The 26,661-nt window shown below is 46.1% G+C and overlaps 2 protein-coding genes across 15 annotated transcripts in view; one reads left to right on the top strand and one right to left on the bottom strand.

Moving 5' to 3' along the window:
- Window positions 1-10,150, bottom strand: part of Ift140 (intraflagellar transport 140) — an 81,171-nt gene extending 71,021 nt beyond the window's left edge. For 4 of the 5 annotated variants that reach the window (XM_087569209.1, XM_087569211.1, XM_087569212.1 and 1 more), the window contains exons 1-5: window positions 9,614-10,150; window positions 7,487-7,664; window positions 5,944-6,165; window positions 702-823; window positions 426-568 (exon numbers count right to left, since the gene is read on the bottom strand). In XM_087569209.1, coding sequence (XP_087425335.1) covers window positions 426-568; window positions 702-823; window positions 5,944-6,165; window positions 7,487-7,633 — 634 coding nt within the window. In that variant the 5' untranslated portion in view covers window positions 7,634-7,664; window positions 9,614-10,150. 5 annotated transcript variants of the gene reach the window in all.
- A 586-nt stretch (window positions 10,151-10,736) lies between these two features.
- Cramp1 (cramped chromatin regulator 1) overlaps window positions 10,737-26,661 on the top strand; it is a 48,568-nt gene continuing 32,643 nt past the window's right edge. For 4 of the 10 annotated variants that reach the window (XM_087570209.1, XM_087570208.1, XM_087570212.1 and 1 more), the window contains exons 1-3: window positions 10,737-10,990; window positions 12,540-12,877; window positions 22,216-22,409. In XM_087570209.1, coding sequence (XP_087426335.1) covers window positions 12,541-12,877; window positions 22,216-22,409 — 531 coding nt within the window. In that variant the 5' untranslated portion in view covers window positions 10,737-10,990; window position 12,540. 10 annotated transcript variants of the gene reach the window in all.

The following is a 26,661-nucleotide window of genomic DNA, read 5'->3' as shown; positions in this document are numbered from 1 at the left end:
TGGGAAAGAACAAAAATGAGTTAAACCAAAATCCTAAAAACTTCCTCATGAGCCAGGCACAGTTGGTGTATGCTTGCAATCCCAACGTTTAGAAGACTTTGGCAGAGCGAAGGTCATAAATTAGAGGCAAGCCCACACTACATAAAAAAGACCCTATCTCAAAACAAAGAAAAGCCCAAACAAAATAAGACTTCTTTAGGAAAACCCCTCAACCCAAATTAAGATGGCCTGTCCTCATGTCTGCTAGAGCAAAGCACAGCAACATCTAAGCAGGAGAGCATCTTGAGCAAGCCCAGCAACCAAACATCGATCCACTGAAGCCAGCCTTCCTTTTACACAGCAGCGCTGCTGTCTGCCTAAAACCCAGGCCAGGCCTCCCTCACTCTCTTTCATTTCTACAATTACATCCATCCCAAGTTGCTCACCATCCATGAGACTGACAAAGAAAGACAGCCCCTCTTGAGACCCCGTCTTCAGGAAACTTCCAAAGCTGCTTTTTCTCCAGTTAAACATGTCCAGGGCTTTCTCATCCCCACTTACTGCTGCCTTTGCCAACTGAACCAGATCCCTAAGAGTAAAGAATATAGCAGTCAAGATTCCCAGAGTAACTTGGGGCTGGGTCCACATGGGTCAGGAGCCCTTCACCCCACCCCCAGGATGAAGGGAGACACACATCAAACTACATGGGGCTGCATACTTACTCCCCAGGAGGGGGGAGCCGGAAGATGCAATGGGTGAGCGGTTTCCCGTATTCGTGTTTCAGGAGTGGTGTCCCCTGTACTCGGCCTCGCTGGTCCAATCTCCACAAGAGCAGGACCCCGAGCTGCAAGAGGCCAACAACATGTGTGAGGAATATCTCCCTACAGAAAGTTCCCTACTTGGAAGTGAACAGAAATGGAGAAGCAAAATACTAGTGATTTTTCATTCAAGAAAATTACTGTACTACGTGTGCACTATGGAAATGCTAAACTATGCAAAAGTATGGAATTACAACTCTTATCTGAGGCCCCTCCTCTATGTCACTTCTAGAGATAGCAACTGTCCTGTGCTTAGAATAAACTGCTAACTGTAGAACAAATTTTGGTTTACAGGAAGATTACAGAGACAGTACAGACCTCCTATATTTGATACCACTACTAAACCATAAGAATCAATGAGTTAGGGCTGGGGATCCAGCTCAGTAGTGCACACAAGCCTTGAATTCAGTCTCTAACACAGCAACAGCAACAGACACCAAAGCAAGCGCTTGCATGGAATTAATGAGCTAGTACTTACATCACGACCAACTACGTCCACACTACTTCATCCTGAGCTCTTCAGTTCCCTTAATATCCCTTTCTGTCTCAGAGACTGCCTAGGACTGAGCATTGAGTTGTCATGTCTTCGTAGGCTCCTGTAGGAGCTCTTGGGTGATTCTCTCAGGTGTTCCTTGTTGGCCTGGTTTTAAGGGGCTGCTTAGGTACATCGTTCAACTGGGATTTATCTGCTATTTTCCCATAACTGGATGGGGCTATAGGTTTGTTGGGGGAAGACCAGAGGAGCAGGCAGATTACCAGAGAGTAAGCAGTTCCCTATTGGAAAGTCCTTACTATAAACACAATTCATCACGGTGGATATTGACCTTGACACCCCAGAGAGTAGCTTTTATCCATTGTAAAATGAATCTTTTTCCTCTTTTTATGCGGTATACTGAGAAAGAAGTATGCAGTGTGCATTTGGGAGTTAATATATTCTACTTTCGAGTCGTGGTTTGAATAAAAATGGCTCCCATAGACCCATAGGGAGGAGCACTCTTAGAAGGTGTGGCCTTGTTGGAAAAGAGTATGGCTTTGAGGTTGCAGAGGCTCAAGCCAGGCCTAGTGCCTCACTGTCTCTTCCTGTTCTTCCTGTCATGACAATAACGGATTGAACCTCTGACCTGTAAACCAGCCCCAATTAAATGTTTCCTTTATAAGAGTTGTTGTGGTCACGTGTCTTTTCACAGCAATAGAAACCCTAAATAAGACATTCATCATGGATGAAGTATCAACATAAATCATTTGGTCTGCTTCAGCATAAAAGATGTCTCTTTTCCATCATTTGTTTATATCAGTATAAACTCTTGAATATTTATTTCCTGCTTTGGTTATAATCTAAATGCAGTTTACTCTGCTGCTCAAATTCATCCAGCTCTGATCACTGGGGGCATTTCCAGTTGTCCTAAGACTTTTCCTCCGCCGCCCACCCCCACCCCTGCCCCTTTTTTCTTTTTTTTTTCCAGACAGGGTCTCATTGTGCAGTCCTGGCTGTCCCAGAACTCACTCTGTAGACTAGGCTGAGCTAGAACTCAGAGATCCTCTGTGATGCTCTGACTTCTGAGATCTAGGATTAAATGGGTGTGCTACCACTGCCCAGCTATCCTGAGGTCTCCGGACAGACTCCAAGGAATCAATCTTATGTATGACAAGAGTGGGTGGGGAGGTGGAGCAGGTAAGACCTGAGAACTGGTGTTGGCTAAAATGACAACTAAAGGCAATGTATGGCTCTTGGCTAAATCCTACATTAGGAAAAGACAGATACAATGAACATTACTACAAGTGGCAAACTTTTTTTTCCTGGTGTGTGTTGTATGCACGTGTTTATATGCATGTTCACATGTATGTGGGTACATGTGTGGGCATATGTGTACTTATATGTAGAGGCCTAACGTTGACGTTGGATATCTTCCTCCGTTGCTCTTCAATTGATGTAATGAGGTAGCACCTCTCCTGGAGTCCAAGGCTTGCTGATCCCAGCTACTCTAGGTAGTGCTTGCTCGTCCTGAGTGCTGGGTTACAGAAGGAATGGCAGCACCACACCTGAGGCGATGGTTGTTCACAGGCGTTCACAGATTTATGTGGGCCTGACACAAGTATTTTGTTTCCCTGGACACTTAGACAAAGCTCACAAGTTCATTGATTGTAAGTTTTCCCCACATACAGCTTAGCAACACCCTCATCGTGGACCCAACCTGGCTTTTACACAGGTTCTTATGAGCTATGTTTTATTCTGTTTGTTTTCATTTTTCAAGACAGGGCTTTTCTGAGTAGCCCTGGCTTTCCTGGGGCTAGCCCTGCAGACAGGCTGGCCTCTCCCTCCAAAGTGCTGGGATTAGAGGTGTGCACCTCCACCACCCAGCACCTGATGATCCAATTCTGATCCTCATGTTTAAACGGCAAGAACTTTCTTTTCCCAGTCCGGACAGGAGAGATTTCGATGTACTGCATACATGTGGGGTAACAGCACTGTATCAGTGCCCAGTTCCCTGAATGGGAGAGACACTTGGTAGTAATGCAGGACAGGTCTGAGATTTTAGGTGCTGGAGGCCTATGAATTTAGGAATAAAGTTTCATGTATCTATCTCAAATCTGCAAATATTCAGGAAAAAAAAGTGTACACAGGGAGAGAAAAGGTAGACATGTTAGTGTCAATAACCGGTGACACCTATGGGAAGGGTAGACAAATATTCCTGGCAATATTTGTGTGTGTGTGTGTGTGTGTGTGTGTGTGTGTGTGTGCACCCTCGTGTATTTAGACACTCAGGCCTTCAACTTCAGAGGACAGGAAGAGAAAGTCAAGGTGAGGTGGTTATGGAAAATTCTGCAGGCACTGTATGTAGTTCTCTAAGGCCCTTCAGGCACCACGAAGGCATAGGCCAGTGTTGTGGTTTGCCCTGGAGTTATCTGTATTTTGATGCTAATTCCACTGCCCCAAGGACAGCTGCCTAATCATGTGCTCAGGACTCAGGTGACTTCACCAGAGCCTTCTCCCCATTGAATTTGTAAAGTACAGGTGAGGGGCAGGTACAGGATAGAAGGAGGCCTGTCATTGGAGAGAAGGATGGGTGGGTGGGAGAGAAGTTTGAAGGAAGAAGAGGAGACTGGAACAGAAAGGAAGAGAGAGGAGAGAGAGGGCAAGGAGCCATGGCAGGTGACGTTAACATTTCGTTCTGTGTATTTACAGGTTGTTCTTAATGTTTTTAAGAGATGGATGGTACTGGGCTTTGTATGTTTAGGTGGGCGATTATACCTTATCAATTGGGTCAAAGGTTATTGTGTTGTGTGTTCTTTCATGTGCAGATTTAAGGATAAGGGAGTGTAGGGCGGCTAGTCTGGGCCAGCAGGAGTTTCGATGTGTGTTTCTGGCATGGTGGCAACCTGCCTTGGGATTAGATAGGTAGAGAGATTGCTACCAGGCTCAGAGAGAGGCCTTTGGCAGTGGGATATGGGATGGAGCAGAGTGGGTGAGATGCTTTGCTGACTGAGACTTAAGATATCCAGCAGACATCTTGGGGCACTGCGGTGTTGAACCACGCAAGGTAAAAGACAACCATACTGTGTTTATTTTTTATATTTTTACAACAGGCCTAGATATTTACAGAGTCCCTGATAAGGGTGTTGCTAAGCTTTATGTGAGGAAAACTCTTGCAATCAATAACTTGTGAGCTTTGTCTAAGTGTTCAGGAAAAAAAAACATACTTATCTCAGGGCAACATAATCTGTGAAATATCTGGAACGATTGTGTTTTCTGGAGTTGCTCACTAGCTTTTCTCACTGATTTGAAGCACACATATACCTCATGTACCTTGTCTTGATGGTCCAGCACCTTTCACAAGTATCATTGAAACACAAGTATCATTGCACATTTCACAAGTATTATTGCACTGTATCATTGAAAATGGCTTCATAGTACAATGTTTTCCATTATGCTACCCAAGGCCTGAAGTTAGGGGTGGTGGTTTGAATGAGGTTGGCTCTGTAACCTCATGTTTGAATGCTTAGTCACCAGGAATGAAACTATGAGAGGATTAGGAGGATTAGGGGGTGTAGCCTCCTTAAAGGAAACAGGTTGCTGGGGGGTGGACTTTGAAGTTTCAAAAGCCCACACCAGGCTCAGTGTGACTCTCTGCTTGCTGCCTGCAGATCATGAGGTGAAGACCTCAGGTACTGCTCCACAGACATGCCTGCCTGTCTCCTATCATGATAGTCAGGAGTAGTAACTCTAAAACTGTAAGCAAGACCTCAATTAATGTTTCATTTCATATGAGTTGCCCTGGCCACGGTGTCTCTTCGTAGCAATAGATCACTGGCTAAAGCCAGGGGCATCACCATACGGTGCTAGGGCTAACGGTAAGGAGAACTAAACTGCTCTTTTAGCTTCTCTAAAGGCCTGAAAATGAAGAGTGTGGCTGAAGAAGGCAGAGAGGTGGAGGGTGGGCTATGCACTATGGAGTCTTTTCACTCTATGACTGTGCACATTGTCAGATTTCTGTTGTACAGCTGTGAATCAAACCAGGTTTTCTCAGCTCTGGTAGAGGGTCATTCTTGTCATAGGAAATGTCTGGTGTATCGCAGAGCACTGGTAAGCACCACTAACCTTTGCAACAAGGCACAAGAGATTCCCAAGTCTCTCAAAGATGCGAAATTCGCCCGAGGTAATGAGCCCTGACAAGCTAGACTCCAGGGCACTAAGAATGTATTCATATAAGTGGGTGATTTTGGAGTGCTACTGACATGCTGGTATCTGGGACACTTGCTCTATCTCCATGAATGCAATCCCCTAACATGTTTATTTAAAAATTATAGATATATCTTTGTCACATGATGGTATCTTAGAATAAACATTTGAAGTTCTGATTCAAATATGAAAAAGAAAAAGAATACATTAAGTTGGGAGGGAATAGGGTATTGGGGACAGAGAAAGAACTGGAGGGGAGGGAATGGGGGATAGACTTGATCAGAACACATTATATGCATGCATTGACATTCCCAGTCAGTAAGAAATGAAAGGGGGAAAAAAATCTGCAATTATGTCTGATGAAATCAGTTGAACCCTGAAATCACACATTTCCTCTAACTTGGGTTTTAGCATCTTTCACATGCATCCTATATGCACACACCACAGGGATGGAGATGGTGTACTGACCTTGTCTCCAGATACCAGGCAGCTCCCGCTGGTACTCCAACTGAGGATGGCAATGTCAGTCGTATGTGGCAGGGGCACCGTGTGCTGCTCCTTGTCCTGCTTATTAAACATTATTACTTCTCCAGTTTCCCAGCCAATAGCCAGGATAAGCCTTGTTGGGTGCCAGCATAGTGAAGTGGCCTGGAAGGACCTCTCAATGTGGGTGTCAGGCACGGGCTCACCCTATGTGGGACAAGAAGTAAAACCCCCCATTGTAGATAGTGGTAGATACATCAAGATGCTGTCTAACGCATAAAACTCACATCGGTACAACATGTGTGTGATTACTAGAGGCTAATGATGGGTATCTCCCCATCATTCTCAATTAGAAAATTACTGGAGCAGAAGAGACAGCTTCAGCTCAGCACTGAAGAGTTCTTGCTGTTCTTCCAGAGGAGCCGAGTTCAGTTCCCGGCATCCATGTCAGATGACTCGCACTCACTAACTCCAGCTCCAGCAATCTGATATCCTCGTCTAGCATCCAAGGGTCTTGGCACATATGTGTGCTCACATACACAAAATAAATAAACATGCTTTAAAAGGTTACTTATCACGTGTGTACGTGTGCATGCATGTGTGTGTGCTAAGACAGGTGTGGAAACTTGAGAGAAATGGTTCTCCCCTTCCATCATGTGGACCCTGCAGACTGAACTCAGGCCACCGGACTTGGCGGTAAGTGCCTTCACTCAGGAGCCATCTCATCAGCTCACCTGGTTTCTGAGACCGTCTCTCGCTTGAGTCTGGAGCTTACTGCCTCAGCTAGGCTGGGTGGCAAGCAAAATCCAGATCTTCTGGCCCTCCTATGTAGCAGCTCTTTGTCCTGCTTTAGAGGTTCAAGAGCGTGCTGAGATCTGAGCCCCTGTGCTGAACATGCCTTCTCCAACTCCTCATACTGATCCGACCTCCAGGTCTTCCTGATTCAGCCGATGAATATCTTCTTCTGATATTTTGGCCTCTATTGCTGTGAGAAAAAGACTTCCTGCTTTTTAGAAGTAACCTCACTTGTGGTAATTTGTTAGAGCAGCCATGGGAAACTAGTATAATCAGGAAGGGTCAGCGTGGGCCTAGAGAGATGGCTTAGTGCTCCAGAGCACTTACTGACACAATGGCTCACGAGCATGTACGACTCCACTTCCAGTGGATCCGATGCCTTCCTCTGACCTTGAAGACATGCACCTGGTGCACTTACGCACACGCAGGCAAAAGACTCATACACGCAACATAAATAAATCTAAAAGAACCCAAAGGGCCAACATAAAAAGTTGAAGAAGGCATGAAGGGCCCAGGGGGTCAGATTTAAGCGTGCTCTTGAACCTCCGTGGCAGGGGATGAAAGAACTGCCAGACACCAGGGCTTTGGTGCTTAGGAATAACTGGCCCTTGGACAAACTGATTTAGAGGTCTCTAGAGCTGAGCTATGCTGCCTCCTGGCCTCTATGACTCGGGAGGAGAAAAGAGCACAAGGGTCAGGAGCTGCTGAAGTCAATGTCACTCCAAGGACTCACTTGTTCAAGGTAGATGTCTACGTTGCCTCCAGAAGATGGGCTTACAGATGCCACTGCCAGGAATGGGTGGGTGGGGTGCCAGGTGATGTGAGAGGGAGAGCTGGATGCATCTGGAGCTTTGATTCGGTGGTCAAAATACAGTGCCATGGTGATGCACAGACTTAGTCAAGGATGAGACCTGCAGAGCGGGGGAAACCAACTAAGAATGACAGCGTATAGAATTGCAAAAGGGAAGCACACTTACAAAGACACAAAGCAGCTTGACGTGTTTCTTAAGTGAACTTATTTGTTAGAGATCTCTATTAAGGAGAAATATAAAAAGCAAAGGCTTGAACTTGGAATGACCCAATGTGTGCTGGAAAAGAAGTCAAATTCTTTGCTAAGAGAGAACTAAATGGAATAGAATGAGCAAGTACTAAACGGGGGTTTCAAATAATTCTTGATCACTCTCATTCCAGACAAGATAAGCATGGGTTCGATTTCTACGGACACCCTCAAAGACAAAGCTGAAACTAGAGAAAATCAAACTGCCCATAAAATATCTGTACAGAGAAAAAACAGCATTCAACTTCATAGAAACCAAAACTCAAAAGAATGTCTGCTAGCTATGACTTATAGGTGGCAGAGGACAGTCAGGATCACAAAGCCACAGTGACTGGGGAGATGCTGCATTTGATTTGATACATGGGTTTGAAAGATGATTCTGTGGTTAAGAGATCTTCCAGGTGACGTGAGTTCAGTCCCCAGCACTCGCATCAGGCAGCTCACAGCTGCCTAGAACTGCAGTTCCTCTGGGATCTGATGCCACGCTGGCCTCTGCAGACTGCACACAGACATTAGAAATAAGCCAAATATGGTGGCACAAGCTTTCAATCCCAGCACATAAGAAGCCGAGATCCCTATGTGCTTGAGGAAATATGGTCTACTACAGTGAGTTCCAGGCAGCCAAGGATACACAGTGAGACCTTGTCTCAAAAAAAAAAAAAAAACAAAAAACTTATTTTTTAAAAAAAAGTGCTACCTGACACTTTAGTATTTCCATTTTTATACAATGTTCTAATTGTCTGTTCTCTCCTCACTTGTGCTTAAGGTTTTTCTTTTCTTTTCTTTTCTTTTCTTTTCTTTTTTTAGGAGCTGGGGACCGAACCCAGGGCCTTGCGCTTGCTAGGCAAGCGCTCTACCACTAAGCTAAATCCCCAACCCCGCGCTTAAGGTTTTTTATTGTTCATTTGTTTTGTTTTGTTTTGTCTTTCAAGGCAAGATTTCTGTTTAGCCCTGACTGTCCTAGAACTTGCTCTGTAGCCCAGGCTGGCCTCAAATTCACAAAGATCTGCCTGCCTCTGCCTCCCAAGTCCTGGGATTAAACGTGTGAAGCACTACTGACCAGAACTCTTAAGTTTTAAAATGAGAATTAGCCAAATAATTAAAAAGTTATTAAATAAATTTTAAAAGGCAGATGTTCACAATAAAATAGTTATTTGAAAATCTGTTAATGGCCTTAGTTCAGGAACAAGTTTCAAGTATGGAGGCCCTAAAGCAAGAAAAAGGCAATTTCACTTTTTCCAGTCAATTGATCCTCATTTTTATAGTTGTCAATCATTTTCAGAGGTAAGTAGCTCCATCAAGCCAACTCTTAGGAAAGCTAGTTAAACTCATTATGCCAAGGAATCATACTAACAATTAAAGACAAGTTACAACTGTCAGAGACTCTCAGGAACAAGAGGATGAGTTCTAGAGTAGCCTTTCAGGGTAGTGACCAATGATCTAAAGTCTAGCTCTCTGGGCCAGAATAAGGTCACTAGCTGCATCATGTAAACATTATTGAAGGACTGTGTAGTTCAAGGTGGTCCAGTCAGATCATGCTATTTTCATAAGCCACCCGAAAATTAACCAAGTCACGGATTTTGGCTTCCCCCAACTTCAAACTAAATGCATGCAGAGGTAACCACGCGGCAACTCAAAAGTCCAGCAGGGGGCTCTAGGACTGGGCAGAGAGAATTCTTGTGAAGCCAGCACAGAGAGGAATCGAAAGGGTCCTGGCAGGTCATCTCTAGGCCCCAGGCCGATCCTGAAGGACCCTATCCCACCCCCAGCCACTCCCCACTCCAGCCCCAGACGCCTTTGCACCTCAGGTATAGGAGTCTAACTTCCGCAGATTCCCTGTGCCTCCGTGTCGCCCGGACAACGCCGCTACAGAAAGTGGAAGCAAGTTCAGGGACGGCCGCGCCTCCGATGGCTCCCAAAAAGACGACTGGCGACTAGAGGCGCAAAGAGCCAAAGACAGTCGGTCCTTCCCGGCGCAGCTCTGAGTCTCAGGCCCGCCTCAGGACCACAGTTTGGCCTTCTTGCTAATGGGTGGGCCAGAACTATTTGCTACTCAGGGCAAGCTGCGTCAAGCCTCCTGATACTTTTATCCTCGAGTTCATCCTGCCCACCCCACCACGCAGGCCATCAGTCGACACCTCGGGGAGCTTAGTTGCATCGACTCGGATGGGAGGGCGCGGCTCGAGAGCTTCTCCGGGAAGTTCTGAGTACCGGACGCCGCCCGGGAGTGTGGCGCGTTGACGCCTCGGGAGACCGCTGCAAGCGGCACTCAGCAGAACCTTGCAGCAGCTAGGGTTCCCTGGGCGACCGTGCGTACTTTAGCCAGCGTTAGCCAACGGCGGGTGTCGCTGGAGAGCAGGCGCAGTAGCACGGTCCACGCCAACGAGCCAAGGGGATAACCAGAGACGGAGACCTTCTGCGAACTGGAATACTCCGTCTCAAACGCCACATGCATAAGGATTAGAGTTTTAAAAAACATTTCCTTATCGTTTCGAGCAGGAAAACTGTTAGTGGGCTGTGCTACGATATATTTATGGTCCTAAACCTGATTTCAGAGTGCATAGTCCCCACCCGAGTTCGCGCGCGCTTCAAGACGCCCCGCTGAGGCGGTGATTTCTTCTCACGCATCCGTCAACACAGTCTCAGCCAATCACAACCAGAACGCTGACCCTATTGGCTGTCGGTTCGCCAATCGGAAGAGACGCACGACCCGCAAGGGCGCGAGGTTGCCGTCACAACACGCCCCACGTTGCGGGCCCGCCCCTGTACACCGTGCGGGCGCGCGCACGTAACGCCTACTGACCAATGGCAGCCTAGCTGGTTGGGCGCGCCCGCAGAAAAGCTGGACGTGCTCGCCTTTTTTTGCGGGACGTTCGCCCCGCCCCGCTCCGGCGCCGACTTCAGGTCCCGGGCGGCCGCCGTAGCCGGAACTGTTTAGAGAGCGCGGCGTCCCGGGTGTGGGAGGGCGAGTGGCGGCAGCACCGGCGCCGTCAGCCCTGTTAGCCGCGCGCCGGTCCACAGAGAGGAGTTGCGAAGGGAACAGTGCTCGGTGACCGCGTCTGACACACGACTACCAGCCCGGCATCGCGGCCTCGCCGCAGCCGGAGCTGCCCGGCCCCGTCGGTTCTGCGGAGGCCCGGGATCCGGGAGCCAGTCTGCCGGGAAGCGTGGATGAAAAAGGTGACCGCAGGCTGCACTCGGGAGCCTACGGGATCCGCGGAGGGGCCGCGGTATTCGCGGGCTGTGCCGTGTGCAGCCAGCGGTCAGCTCTTTAGGAAGGTGCGAGCTTCTCCCACCCGAAATGGGACAAAGGGTGTGGAGCCGGGACGAGGCCCGCAGTGCCCGCGCCTCCCACGGTCAGGAAGTGACGGGTTTCGGTGACGGACTCCATAGGAGTCCACCGCCGCTGGGGAACGACCGGAATGCGCCTGGGGACACGGCCTGGCGCGCCGGCGAGTGGGTCCTGTTGGACTGATGTATTTTGTTTGGTGGCGCTGGCAGTGCTGGTTCTGGGAATGGGTTTCCGCTCCCTAGCACAATGACAGGGTTTTGGGAACCTTGGTGAGGGGGTTAGAAGTGAATAGATTCGAAGAGAAGTCTTGTGTCATAAAGTCATTTAGCGTGAGTTTGTGTCTTGAGTGGTTCTGTGCCAGAGTTTTCTTAAGGTAGTATATGAAAGATCAGTGCCAAACAGGAAAACTGCACACCATTTTTGGCAGCACCATTTTATGGTGTTACTTCGAGTTTTACATCCCGGTCTTTACCTTCAATCTTTGTGTGTGTGTGTGTGTGTGTGTGTGTGTGTGTGTGTGTGTGTGTGTGTGTGTGTATTGGTGCCTAGCTCTATCTGGTTTTCTTATTAAATACAATGTTTTCAACAGTTGTGTTGAACCTAGTGTCTGCTGAAGAACGCAGTGTTTCTCTGTCCTGCTTCATCACGTACACAGCCTGTGCTTAAGATGTTGGAATGTACCAGAACTTTAGTTTATTCTGAGTATAACTTCTCCTGGCTACAGACAATTATTATTTTGTTTGTCGATATTTTGTGACAGTGGTAAGAGTTAAAGCAAGAATTTTGTTGTTTACAGTATTGTTTACATAGTGCACTTCCGATTCTTGAAATCCGACTGGAACATAACAGTGTTTGCTGTCACTTTTCCAGTGTTCCCTAACCTACTCCGTGCAACAGGCTTTGTTGAATGAGAGGTGTAGTCAGTTCATCTTCCATCTCCCGCCTGGGAAGGTTCCCGGAGTGCAAGCCTCTCTCTTGCATGCCAGCTTTGGAGGGAGCGGCAGTTTTGGCCCATGGAGCACTAGGGGCTCCGAGGGCAGCGCGGGCCGTTGCAATAGGCAGGTGCGCGGCACGATCGCGCGCGTCTTGGCACCAGAGGGGAGACCAGGGGCCACGGGCGGTACGGGGAGCAAGGCGGGTTCAAGCTGGGGGCCATGAGCTGCGGCGCCTTGGGGTAGGTGGCGGGACAGTGAGACCCAAAGCTCAGAGGCCAGGTCATGCTGCCGTGCCTTCCGCAGCTCCGGGCCGTGTTGGTCTACCTGGGTTGGGGGCATCCAAGGGCGGGGCGGGGTCCGGGTCCGGTCGGGCTCAGCACTGTGCCGGCCCTCGGGCGGGCGGCGGGCGGCGCTGGAACAAACAACGGCCGCCATGTTGGGAGGCCGGCGGTAAACTTCTGCCCGCCGCCTGCCTCACCGCTCCCCGTCTCTCTCGCCGCAGGATGACAGTGAAGTTGGGCGACGCCGGCAGCGGGGAGGAAGGGCTAAAGAAGCTGGGCAAGCGGACGGCCGATGAGGAGTCTCTGGACGGAGAGGGGCCCGGCGGTGCGGACGCGGCAGACAGCAGCAGCACAAAGAGGGACGGGCAGACCCCTCGGGCCGCCGGAGCCCCCGCACCACCCAGAGGGTTGCCGACCCCGTCCCCACCACAGGGCAGCCCCCAGGACCAGCACCATTTCCTAAGGTCCAGCGTGCGACCACAGAGCAAGAGGCCCAGGAAGGACGCACCCTGTGCTGTGGGCAGTGGTGGTGCCAGCGGTTCCGGGACGCGAGGAAAAGGTAGGGACCCTTTCCTGTAGAGTCTGACAAGATCTCCTCAGGTGGCACTTGCAGGGACACGTGCCCCCTTCCACTTCTTGTAGACTGTTGCTTTCCTCTTTATACTAAGATACGGGGCAGTGATTGTCCTTTCTCTTGGCAAGAGAAATAGATTCATGAAGGTTCTCTGACGGTTTTTCACGGATGGTCCTTTTAAATTACCCATAATAGCTCAAGTAAAGGCAGAGAAACTATGTGCTCTATCTCCACACCTCAAGTAGTGGGAAGGAAACAAAAGAACTGGCTTTTGTAAGTTATGGGCTGGGGAGGCTGTTGATGGCATGGCAGAGAGGCTGGCTGCAGTTTATTGTCTTCCACCAAAGGGTTCCTAGCTTGGAAGCATGAAGAACAGAGAAATGGGACCCTTAGAGTTTCTACTGAGGTGTATTTGGTGACACAAAAAGGATCTCCACTTGATGAAATCAACGGTGACCCATCAGGGGCAGCTCTCAGAGCTGTCTTGTGTTGAGACTGTAACTGCTTTCCTGAAGCCTCTTACCAAAGTAAAAACAAATGTGCCACAGTGGGTTCGTCACACGCCTTTATTTCCCTGTCGGCTTTGTCTGTTTATATTTCAGCATCTTGGCTTTTACCTGTGCAGGCAATTTGCTCTTACCTTCTTTTCAAACCAAGTTTGCCCCCCACTTCTGCACACCGCCTTTTCAAAGACAAAATCTGCTAGTAGCCCAGGCTGGCCTGGAATTCACTAAGGCCTTGAGCTCATAGTTTTTCTGCCTCAGTTTCCTGAGTGCTAAACCATTACATGCCAAAACCGATCTAATTGATAGTTGGCTTATATAACACTTTTTTTTAAATAACAAATGGGACATCAGTTTTCAGTGAGTTCTCCATACAGCCAGGCACGAGGATACGCATCTTTAATCCACGCACATGGGAGGCAGAGGCAGGTATATCTCTGAGTCCGAGGCCAGCCTGGTCTACAGAGCAAGGTCTTGTCCAGCCAGGACTCCATTGTGAGACTCTGTATTTAAAAAACAAATCCTCAAACATTTATTTATAGCAGCATTTGAACTATTATAGTTTACCTTTTGTTTTTGTGGGAATATTGATTTAAATTACCAAGATGATCCCGATAGTTTTAAGAAGATAATATTTCAATAGCCAGTAGAGAACCTGTATTGAGGGTTTGACACAGACATGTCCCATTAAACTCAATTCTGCCTCGTCCTGATCTGTAGGACCTCATCCAGATTCATGACATGATTCTGAAGTGAGTATGGCAATTAAAGATGTAAGGATGAGGTAACTTTGTATGTTTCCAAAACTAAATGTCGCCTCACATAAATTGATTTAGTATTAGGAAAACATGAGTTTGCCAAACTCGACTATTTTGTGAAATCCCTTTTCACCAGAGGATGGATACAGGAGTGCTGAAGCTTTTTGGGTCTGTGCTAACCTCTTTCAACGTCTACGGTGACTTTGGTGGTGGTGGTTCTGAAAGGCTGGCATGTGGACTTTTACCAATACCTCACCTACCGCCACCTTGCCCACTCAGTTCTCTCTGTTCATTCAGATGTGCTTTTCTGTCCAAGATATACCCACTTGAGAGAAAAGAAACACTAGCAGTTGTTGATGCCTCTTGAAGTTTGGCTGTTGGGAAGAACTCTGTTCCTCTGAGCACTCTGACCTACAAGTAATCTGTACATAGAAGGGTGCTAAAGCTGGTGTCCAGTGGGTTAGGAAGAGCTGGGAAGTGATGAGAGGTGGTTTGCTTTCGTTCGCACAGGTAGTAGAGGTTCCTGGTTAACTTCTCCCTTAGATCATTGGTGCTTCTGGTTGTGATTCTTGTCCACTGTGGTTATAGTAAAGTAAGTTATACTAGTGCTTGGAGGAGGGGAGTGAGAGTCTGTTTCCTCTGCAGCTTCTTTGGCTATGCCTGCCTTCCTGCTAAGCTTCCTTGGTAGCTGCCATCCACTGGTGTGCTGCACAGGCCATTCAGATACACTTCACCATGCCCTGGCCATGCCCAGTCTGGCTTTGGAGAAACTTACTCAGTCATCAATCACTCCGTCCACTGCCAGGAGAGATCAGGTGTGACCACCTGGAGGATCATTTCTCCTACACACTGGAAATCTCCACTTTGGCTGGCTAGCATAGGGTCAGTAAGAAGTGAGGAGTACCTGCATTTTCAGTTGTGACTTGGAAAAAACCATGACTTGCATATTGAAGGAAGCTCACAGCTGAAGCAGTGGCAGTTTTTTTGCTGGTTGACGTCCATCTCATTGTGATGGGAGTTTAGAAGGAAAGACTTATGGAGAAGAGGGAGGTGCTCCTTGTCTAGTTATCTCTGCCTAGCTGTGCTTTCTTTCTCAGAGGACAGAAGAGTAGATACTTTGACTTGAATAAAAATTTTTCCAGTATGATTATTGTACATTTTTAATGATAAAGGGAGAGACTTAGTGCCCCCACAGCAGGCATTTTTCATCTCTATAACTTTGCTCCTGAATGGCTGTAGATGTTTGTTTATTGTTTCTATCCTAAGCTCACCCGAAATAAAAAAATGACAGATCTGCTTATTCTTCCAGTCCTGCCACGTGCCAGAGACACTGAAGGACCCTTTTGTGACTGAAACCCAGAGTTACTGAGACTGTCCATAAGAACCTGGGTTAGGACCTCGGAGCCCCCTGATGCTCTTCCTTAGTTGACCAGTTTATGGACTGGTGAACTACTGAGTAAAGTGTTCTTTTCTCAGACCTTCAATTTTCTACCTAAAAGAAAAACAAATTGCTAGATATGGTGGCATAGCCTTTAATCCCAGCACTCCAAAGACAGAGGCAGGTAGATTTCTCTGAGTTGAAAGCCAGCCTGGTCTACAAAGCAAGTTCTAGGACAGCCAAGGGTACACGAAACCCTGAGTGGGTTTTTAAAAAAAAAAAAAAAGGCAAACACAGACAAAGACTCTTCCAGCCACACCCTCTGTGACATCCATTACAATAGAAGACCACCTGAACATGTGATCCCTACTTCAGGCAACGACCCCACCTGTTTGCGATGTGTCAGAAGATAGCGTACCCCAAGGCAGAGGGGAAACTATCAAAACCATATAATTGTATATGATTTTGTTCTTGAGACAGTTCACTCTAGCTCAGACTGGCTTTGAGTTCACAAATGGACTGCCGCTGAAGGCCCTTATGTGCAAATATGTTACTCAAAGGTTCATGATAGATTATAAAATTTAAGGAAGTTGGTAAGTAGGAAAGGTAACAGCAGCTACTGAGTTGAAAGCTCAGTATATATCTCTTGCTGGCCTGGAACTCAGCTCAAGCCTCTGCCTACTGAGTACTGGGATTAAAAGCATGTACCATCAGCTTTTTCAGTTTCTTTTAAGGTTGAAGTGAAGAGTTTCCATAGTGTCTACCTTGGTAGGTAAGACTGTAGTAAAGGACGTTTTAACATCTTGATATTTGAAACTTTATTTTAGATTGTTCGGAAATCATTTCAGGTAGCAGTCACAAATTGAAAATTGCTGTTGACATGTATAGTATATGGATGTCTTTTGTCAGGTTGGATAGTGATGATCTTAGCATTAAAGAACAATGTAAAAACCACCCAGAACAGGAGATGTTTCCAACAGTTTATAGTTCTAGGGAGATGAAAGGTATTGGCTGTAGAAGACAATGAGGAAATCCCTGTGGTATTCCATGAGGAGGTCCTATGTTATTACAGAGACAATGTGATTTTAGTTGTGATTTCTTTATTTGTGGGAGGGATGGGAGAACCTTTGAGGTATGACACTGGGACTTGCAGGTGTGAAGACAGGAGACTCAATGGAAGGAAGGGAATCTGTGTTGAGGGATAAGAGTTGAGGCTCCAGGTCATCTTCAGAATATAAAGGATGGCATTTTAGATCTGATCACCTTGGAAGAGTCTCACTGAACAGTTGATGCATACAAATGGCATCTTTGGGCACTAGTTGAATGACCAGAGTTGGGAGAGATCCTCATTTATTTATTGAGCACCTGCCATATTGATTAAGTAGCAGCTTTGGATGTTGGTTGGGCCAGTGGTAGGTGTTTGGGTTCATCCACTGAGATTGCAGTCCTTGAGTACTGGCTTGCTTATAAAGAGTTCCTCCTATGTGACCTTGATAGAGGTGGTCTTAGTGGAGATGGCACCTTTGGAACTTTACAAACAAAGCTGCGTGAGCCACCTTCTGATATGAATGTCCTATGCCATCAGAGTTACAGAATTTGAGATTCCCTTCATGAATTCTTGCCTTTTGCCATGCCTGTGCATTGTGTAAACTGGGGTGGCCTTGTTGGGCCTTGATGGTATGTGCCGTCCTTGAAATGTCCCTGTCCTAATATGCTGCATACACAGGCCGTAGGGATGGATGCCTTTTTGTGCAGTGATTAATAGTGGACAAGTTTGGAGTTGGTTTACAAACACCTTTCTTAGAACAGACTAAATGAACAGGAGCCTGAGAATCTCCAGGACAGTCTGTTCATCTCTTGACTTAGCTGGTTGCCTGCTGTTCTGAATTTAACGTTCCTAGTTCTTAGAAGGACACTCACAAACCAGAGAGAGATAATCAGTCAAGACAGTGAGCTAATGTTTTTTAAAATCATGACAGATTTTAATGGTATTATCTGAAGTTACCACACGGTTCTTGTTATCCCTCTCCCCCTCCTTTCCTGTCTTCCTTCCTTTCCTCTTCTTCTCCTTCCCCTTCTCTATTCTTCTCAACCCAACTTTCTCTCCCTCTCCTGGTGATTGAACCCAAGGTCTCACCAATAAGCTATATCCCCAAACCCAGTCATGAAGTTTGTAAAAATGTATTTTTAAGAATTAGAAATCTTGGGCTGGAGAGATGGCTCAGTGGTTAAGAGCACTGACTGCCCTTCCAGAGGTCCTGAGTTCAATTCCCAGCAACCATATGGTGGCTCAGGACCATCTGTAAAGAAATCTGATGCCCTCTTCTGGTGTGTCTGAAGACAGTGACAGTGTACTCACATACATAAAATAAGTAAATCTTAAAAACCAAAAACCCCCAAATCTTTCAGAGTTGTAATTCATGAGCCAGGTGGTTTGGGGAGGTCGTTAACCTTTGTTTTCTCTTTCACAAGTTGAGGGAAAGACCGCAAGGTCAAGTTTCAAGTTTTGTCCTTCCAGAATGCTGATTTTTGTAGTTGTAGCCGTGTGTATAATAAAAGCTGCTGTCATGTGATGTTTTGGTCAGGGAGGGGAGTGACTGGAGAGGAATAGTACCACCACAGCATGGAGCAGGGCAGCAGCCTGGGATAGGGATAAGCCTTTGTTTACAATGGGAGAGTTGGGTCACTTGGTTTTCCCTGCCTGGTGACCCTGGGATGTTCATGCTTTTGTAGCTCAGTTTCCCCTTTTCTTGTTTTTTTTTTTTTTTTTTTTTCTTTTTTTCCTTTTCTTTTTTTTTTTTTTTTTTTTTCCGGAGCTGGGGACCGAACCCAGGGCTTTGCACATGCTAGGCAAGCGCTCTACCGCTGAGCTAAATCCCCAACCCTCAGTTTCCCTTTTTCTAAGATAGATTTTAGATCTGGACTAGATACTAGTGTTCTTTCTCTGAAACTTTTGAGCTCTACTTATTATAAAGACAGAATGGAGTCATACACATGTGTATGTTTGTGTTTTAAAGTTGAAGTCATGTTCTGTTACTCTCAGGCTTGCAGCCATGTAGCAGTGAGCAGCTACTCTGTTTTCTCAGCATTCCTGGTTGATAGCCAGAGTGACTTTTGTCCTTTTCGGGTGATGTCAGAGCAACAGGGAAGGAAACCACGGCCATACATGCTCTAGAGACTCCTACTATAGGGATGGTAATCTGTGTGAATAGAGAGGAAAATGTTGGAATTGGTAGGGCACAGCTGACCTGTTGGCAATAAGTTATCTGGTTGATTGAGGTACTGGTGTTGGCCAAAGGTAATAATGGGTTTGGTGGGAGATGCTCTCCAGATCCTGAGGTGAACTTTCGTGGAAACTAAGGCATAGAGGGCAGAGACTAATCCAGTGCTCAGTGTCAGCCTCTTGTGTGCCTCCACTGCTCCTGAGCTTTTATTTCGTAAAGCTTGGCACCAAGCTTAGGCCTGGGAGAACAGGAGCCTGCCCTTGCTTTTAGGGGGCTGTGCACTGGGGGGGGGGGGGGGTCTGTTTGTGTATACCATGTCCCTTCAGGTTTCAGAGGCACTGACTTTTATCATACATACCATTGCAAAGCCCTCTGTGCTTGGAGTCTTGGCCTTCTCATATGCCTCTGCACCTGTGGAGCCTTGGCCTCTGTACCTGTGGAGCTGTGCTCCCTGGGGAAGTATCCAGTCCTACTGTATTCCCCAAAGTCATCTCACCGTCTTTTTAGTTTTTGCTTCAGCTGTTTTCCCGCTCACCTTGAGCACTTTCTGTTTTCCTGAGCGGTTTTTCTGGACTAAACTTTTTCTAGGCTGTCATCATTATAGCCCACCAGTTTCCTGGTTATGCTTTCTGTTTTCACCTGAAATTCTGGAGGGAGAGTAGGTGTCAGTGTTCTTTCTCCAAAGCTTTTGAGTTCTAGGATGCTGCATAGTAAACTTCAGGAATGGTTGCATGGAGTACTTTACTTTATATTTGAATGTCCAGGTTGCTTTAATTTCCCTCCTGAGGTTATAGTACTTCTGAAATAACAGAAAGAGGGACCAGGCATCTCAGAGCAAATGGAGTCTGCTCTGAGGAGTCACTTGCTGCCTTCTTTCTGATGTAACTTTGTGTCTAGGCTTAGGATTTGGGCTACTCTGTCCCAAAGGCTCCTTCTCCCTTGGACTGGTGTTGATTCAGTTTTCCTTTATACTTCACTCTGCTTGTCCAGGTCACAGTGAGACAGTGAGCTCTCATGACATTTGTCAGACACTTGGCTTCTGGGATTTAGAGGCTGTGTGTCTACTTTTGAGCATGCTACTGAGTTGACCTGAGTGATCACAGAAGGGCTGGCTTGCTGGCATGCTCTTACTGGGGAGAAGAGAGCCTGTGTTTGTTGAGAAACTAGAAGTAACTCTAAAGTCCTCCATCGTGGGTATAGCAGTAGATAGCCAGCACTTCCTAAACAGCAGTGTGGGGAGATCTGTGTCCAGAGCAGTAAATACTGAGTAGCAAATACAGGACTGACTGTATTTCCACACTGAGTAAGATGTTTTGCACTATCTAGAAAGGTGACTGTGAGACATGTGAGGTCTTTAACAATAGGAAATTTGGCTAGTGAGATGAGGAACTGGTTTTCTTTAGTATACTTTGTTAATTAATTTATTATGTTATTATTTTGTGAGGCAGGATAGCCTAGAACTCATCACATAAACCAGGCTGGCCTCAAACTCATAGAAATCTACTTGCCTTCTGGATGCTGGGATTAAAGGTGTGTGCCACCATGTTTTTATTCTTAGTTAATACTTATTTATTAACTAATAACTAATTTATTTAATTCATAATACTTATTATTAACTAAGTTATTGTTTGGTAACTGGGCAGTTTGGCTCTGCTAAGCCATTGACTTTTATAAGTCTGATAGTATTGTCTCTCTCTTTTTTTTTTTTTTTTTTTTCCCCCGGAGCTAGGGACCGAACCCAGGGCCTTGCACTTCCTAGGCAAGCGCTCTACCACTGAGCTAAATCCCCAACCCCAGTATTGTCTCTTAAAGTTAATCCACATTCATCTAAATGAGAGACTAGAGCCCATTTGCTATAGCTGGCCAGCTAAAATGTTTTTGATGTGTGTGAATGTGCAGTTTTCTGACTTTCTGAATTTGAGTTGTTTCCAAATATTCAAATATGGCTACTCTTTGATTCACAATGGGGTTACCTCCTAATAAACTCATGGTAGGGTGGAGACTATGCTAAGCTGAGTGTCTATTTAATAAACCTAATCTGTGGCTAGAGAGATGGCTTAGCAGTTAAGACCCCTTACAGTTTATTCAGAGGACCTGAATTCAGTCCCAGCACCCATATCAGGCAGTTCACAACCACTTTATAATCCAGCTCCATGGAATCTGGTGCCCACTTCTGGCTCCCATGGCACTCTCACGCATTCACACACTCATAGATACATACACAACATGCAAACAAGAATTAAAAGAATAACAAATTTAAAAACAATATACGAGCTATCTTGAGCTGGGTTGTACAGTACCATGAGAATGATTTATTCCTGCTCTCGGTCTCATCATTGCCTCTATAAGGGGCGGCTTGGTGCCATTGCTCAGCGTGTAGAGAATGCCATATCTGACATGGAGAGGGAAGTCTGAGATCCCAAGGACGCTGCCACAACCTTACCATCGCCATCTGTCACTGCAGCATCTGCCTAGGGCAGACGAAGCTGCTGCAGGGACAGCTCCTCCACCTCTTGTGCTCTCAGCCCCCTGCTTGCAGCCCTTATGCGTGTTCTAATGCAGATAGCCCGAGCATCTTCTCAAGGGTTTGTGGATGAATAGACTTCTAATTTTTAATTTTTTCATCTTTCACTCTTCTATGAAGTTGTTTCTTTGAAACCTCTGCAATAAAGGGAGACCCTAGGGGAGGAGTAGCCCTGAGGCTAGCCAGGAAGAGCCTCACCAGGCTTACTAGAAACTGAATCTCAGCTGGAAAAGCTTACAGCATCTCATTAGGAAAACATTTTCTTAGTTTTCTGATCCATGTATGGTACAAAGGCCTGTAAACCTAATACTAGGGAGACTGAAGCAGGAGGATTGCCATGAGTTCAAAGCAAGCCTGGACTATAAAATAAGACTCTGGAAAAAAAAAAAAAGCAGATGATAGAGAGGGAAGGAGTTTGGGTATGGAGATCAGCTCAGTGGTAGAATGTTCACCTACTGTGTGCCAAGCCCTGGGTTCATATTTCTATTACTAGAGGGAAAAAAATGAGAGAAGGGATCTTCAGATTATATAGTACATTAGGCATTAAATGGCCTATATTCTGAAATACCAACTCTGTTTATATAATTGTCACTTGAACTTCAGTTTATTCAAAAACGCAGTAAGTATTTCAAACTAAAAACACATTTGAGCAAGAATCCGCACGGAGTGTGATCTGTGGCTTTGCCGAAGGCGCAGGGATTAGACTGAGAATGGACAGGACATCAGAATCACGCGTTAAAACAGGCCCTCCTCACTGTACACACATTCTTAGAATCATCTCATCAGCTCTGGCTTCTGATGAGTGCTCCTTGCTGCCATCAGCTGTTGAAGAGTTGGAATTGAGTGTGGCAGTGAGCCCTTGGTGTCCCTCTGTCCTTCTTGCTCCTATCCCTTAGCTTTCTGAACATGTTATGGTACAGTCCTTTCTCTCCCAAGGAAGTGACGGTGGCGCATCATCTTCAGGAAACGTGTCTGGGGTTGCCTCTGTCACCCCTGCAGGAGGCTCACGCTCCTCCTCCCGGAACATAGGATCTTCAGGGCCTGAGAAGGAAGAAGGAAAGAAGGTCCGGAGGCAGTGGGAGTCGTGGAGCACAGAGGACAAGAACACCTTCTTTGAAGGACTGTATGAGGTGAGTTGTAGAGTGAGTCAGGTCCCCAGTTGTCTCCCTCCTGAGCTCTCAGTTAGCCTTTCATTTCCCTTGCTGCATTGCTGTTAAGCGGGCAGATTCTATCAAGGATCCCAGAAGTGATCAGGACAGTTGTCATCTCCTTCCTGGGACTATGAGGATGAATGCTCTTTCCCAAGGCTCTCAGTCATTTTATGCATACTTTTTTTCAATATATAAGTCTTTTATTGTCCCCAAAGAGCCCAGATCCTACTTGTTTCTGGAGCTGGGAAACTGAGGTCTCACTCGCCAGCCTGCTGCACAGTTCCCTTCTCAGATGCACGGATGCCATCCCAAAACTTCCTGACAGCCTTGTTTCTTTTTCTTTTTTTTTTTTTTTTTGGTTCTTTTTTTCGGAGCTGGGGACCGAACCCAGGGCCTTGCGCTTCCTAGGCAAGCGCTCTACTACTGAGCTAAATCTCCAACCCCGACAGCCTTGTTTCTAATTGTCCTGGCTCGCTGAATAGAGCCCCTGAGTTTGAAACAAGTTCAGTATCATTTCCTTCAAGGATTAGTTCATCCTTCTGGCCTCGAGAGACAGAACAAGCAACACCTGTCCTCATCCGAACCCTCCGGATATATTTTTCACCCAAGAAATTTCAGATTTCAACAAAAGACCCATTCTCCTGAATAATGTTGTTGATAGGGAAGTGAGCGTACACAGACCTCATCTTGTAACGGAAGCCCAGTGTCACAACCTTTATCATGTTCTGAACATGACTGCAGATGGTTCTGACAGTGGCCAGTTCCTTTCTGTTACCGTTTGTAACCGTTTGCACGGAGCCTTTTCTTTTTCTTTCCAAGAAGACTCAGCTCTACATTGATGTGACTGAAGTCCCTCCTCAGAGTTCCCCTGGGGCCCTTCACAGTGGTTGTATGATGTCGACATTTTCTGGAATGCCGACAGTCAGATTGCTGAGAATGGTCTTCATTCTCACAGTAGATGGGGGAAAGCTCATGCATACTTCTAGCATGGAGCATAACTCTCCCTTGGCTACACAGTGACTGATTTGGGGAGTGTCCCCAAGTGCAGAAGGACAAGCAGATACCTGGCTCTGTCAGCTAGAATAGCAGCTAAGTCCCAGAATAATATTACAGCTTGCTTAGAATCAAATGTCAAGTTCTGTCAGAATAGAAAAGCCACTTCCCAGACCTGTGTCTACTGATGTGGCAGTGCCTTGCCAGCTGCCTCCACTTTGAAGTTTGTTTCTCATAGCCTTGTAGTTATACGTGAACATCAAATTACATTAACATTAAATGTGTTTGTCATGGTGCTTACTTATATTTTTTAAGGACTTATTTTAATTTTATATGTATGTGTATTCATACTATATGCATGTAGTACACTCAGAGGATAGAAGATGCCAGATACCCTGGAACTATAATTACAGATGGTGGGGAACTGCCATGGCAGTGCTGAGAGTTGACCTGAGTCCTCTGGAAGAGCGGTCAATCTTCTTAACCACTGAGCTCTTTTACTTAGTAAAACAACAAAAAGAAAAATGGCTATAAATGTTTCTCTGGATGTGGACAGCTGAACCTCTATACACCTTGTCTGTATTTGTATGAAGGAGAAATTTAACTGGAGTACAGCCATGCCCATTCCTTCTTGCACTGTTTGGACTGATTGTTGAGCCAGTAACAGAGTTGAGTGGCTGCAGCAGGTGTGTCCCTCGTGTGTGTGCGCGCGGGCCTATGTGTACATGACTGCGTGTGTCTTATCTATCCCCAAGGTCTTATGCATGCTAATCAAGAAATTCACTACCAGCCTGATTTCCCCAGTCTGTTATCCATTTGCTTGTTTTGTTTTATTTTGATTCCTTGCAGACTTTGTCGTTGTAAATAGCATCGTAGTGAACGTTCTTGTTCACCGTTCTCAGTTTAGATGACTTCTTTGGCATGTTGACTAACCAGCCAGCCTCGTCCTCTTAATGGTTAACGCACAGGTGTGATGGATGCACCTTGCCAAACCTAAGAAGGACAGGCTCAACACAGGAATGAGCCAGGAATTCAAGTCGTGGTGTTTGTAGAAGATTAGAAAGGAAGACACTTCCAGTGGGCCAAAGACTTAGTTTTATCAAATTCCTATGGCTGGTATTCCTCCTTTGTGTGGGTGATAGGCTAAATTTCAACTATCCCAGAGGAGTGTGACCAACATGTTCATGTGACTTGACCCTTGTTATCCATAGAAAAAATGAAATAGGTACATACAAGACCTGTTAGGGTAGTTACAAAAATCATTCAAATAAATGTGAAAGGGCTCTTTTTTTTTTTTTTTTTAAAGTTATAGTAAAGCAGACTCCATCTGTATGGATTATATCTTCCAGTTATGCTTTTTTTTTTTTAAAGATTTTATTTATTATATATATAAGCACATTGTAGCTGTCTTCAGACACATCAGAAGAGGGCATCGGATCCCATTACAGATGGCTGTGAGCCACCATGTGGTTGCTGGGAATTGAACTCAGGACCTCTGGAAGAGCGGTCAATGCCCTTAACCACTGAGCCATCTCTCTAGCCCCCAATTACGCTTTTTAAAGCCGTTAGGCATAATAGACTTATGATTCCTGCTGGGCTGTAAGAATGTGCAACTGTTAGTGAATCTTATCCTGATCTGTAACTACTGTGGTGTTTTCCTGTCTTCCTGGAGACTGAGCTCTCTGCAAGGTGGTCTGCTATCCAGCTACTATAAGGGAGGTGTGACTGACGTGTGGTTGTTGGTTACAGACTGTAGGAAGAGGCTTCCTTGTTAAGACCATCCTCTGCCATTCCCCTCCAGTGGGCTAGCCTTCTTGTTTCCTTTCCTCCCAACCAGGCATGTGTTTTTATATCCCCTAAATCCTTGATTAGTAATAATATTATTAATGCTTTCCATGATTTAATACATAGAGAAGAAGAGAGGGAAAGAGAGTTATTGTAGTTTGGCTGCTGCTGCTCTAGTAAACTCTATGATCAAAACCAACTTGGAGTGGACAGGGTTTATTTCATCTTACAATTGACGGGTCACAAACTATCACTGAGGCTTCAAAGCCAGGTCATGAACTCAGGCGGAAACCTAGAAGCAGAAACTGTAGAGGAGTGCCTCTTACTGGCGTTCTTCCCACAGCTCGCTTGCTAACTTTCTTTCCTACAGCTCAGGACGGTAGCTCTGGTGGCCCTGCCCATAGGCTGGGCTCCTCCATGTTAATCATTTCTCAAGAAAATGCCCCAATAGACAAAGCCGCAGGCCAATGCAATGGAGATAATTTCTCATTTGAGGGTCCCTTTTCTCAGATGACTGTAGTTGGGATCAAATTGACAAAAAGTAACCAGTAGAAGAGTGTGGGAATCCACACCTTATTTGGGGGTCTGACTGAAAGACTGCGATGAGGGCCTGGGCACCTGTTTGACCAATGTTGGGTGAGGGTGGGCAGCTAAAATCTCTAGCAGTGAGTTTAGTGGCAGCTGAGCATAGACCTTTGCTCTGAGAATTGTTTCTATAATATTTGTCAACAGATTTGTGTGTGTGTGTGTATGTGTGCACAGGCGTGTACGTATGCATAAGGATGAAGGGAATGAAACCCTTGTGCATACTAGGCATGGAGTTCTCTCACTGAGGAGATTTGCACGCACTCACAGAACCTAGTCTGACTTCTTCACCACCATTGGAAACTGAGCTCACAGCAACACTCCTGGCCCAGAGGGTGCAGATGCAGATGGCTGGCCAGATGCAGAGACTGTTGCTGTCTTTGTCCCAGTCCTCAGTGTGTCTCCTTCTTGCTTAAGATACCCATTTCTCCAGCTCTGCTGAATTTTGGGCCTGAACTCAGATTGGTTTTTTTCAGGTGATGGCCTATCTATCACCTCTCCTGTGCTAGTAGTGAGTTCTAGTCCCACTGCTAGAGGAGAGCACAGGTGGGCAGGTGGATGTGCCCTGAATAGAAGGCACTTGAGACCTTGCTAGGTCCTTTCTCTTGGTTTCAGTGGTGTTCGGTATAATATAAAACTGACAACTGTGCTTTTATTTTACTTGCTTTCCACCTGTGTGATTATTTTTTAATCATTGCTCTTTTAGCCATCCTACCTTAGTTTACTGCCTTGAACCGCTGTGAACGCCTTGTCTCTGACGTGTCTCAGAGTGCTCCACCTCCATATGCATAGGCATCAGGAATGGCTCTGGCTTTTTGCTGTATAAATACTGTGAGTTTTCATCACCTAGATGTTGAATCTTTCTCTT

Source organism: Rattus norvegicus, chromosome 10, assembly GCF_021556685.1.
Source record: "Rattus norvegicus strain SHRSP/BbbUtx chromosome 10, alternate assembly SHRSP_T2T, whole genome shotgun sequence".
Taxonomy (NCBI): Eukaryota; Metazoa; Chordata; class Mammalia; order Rodentia; family Muridae; genus Rattus; species Rattus norvegicus.
This window is presented reverse-complemented; position numbering and strand designations above follow the sequence as displayed.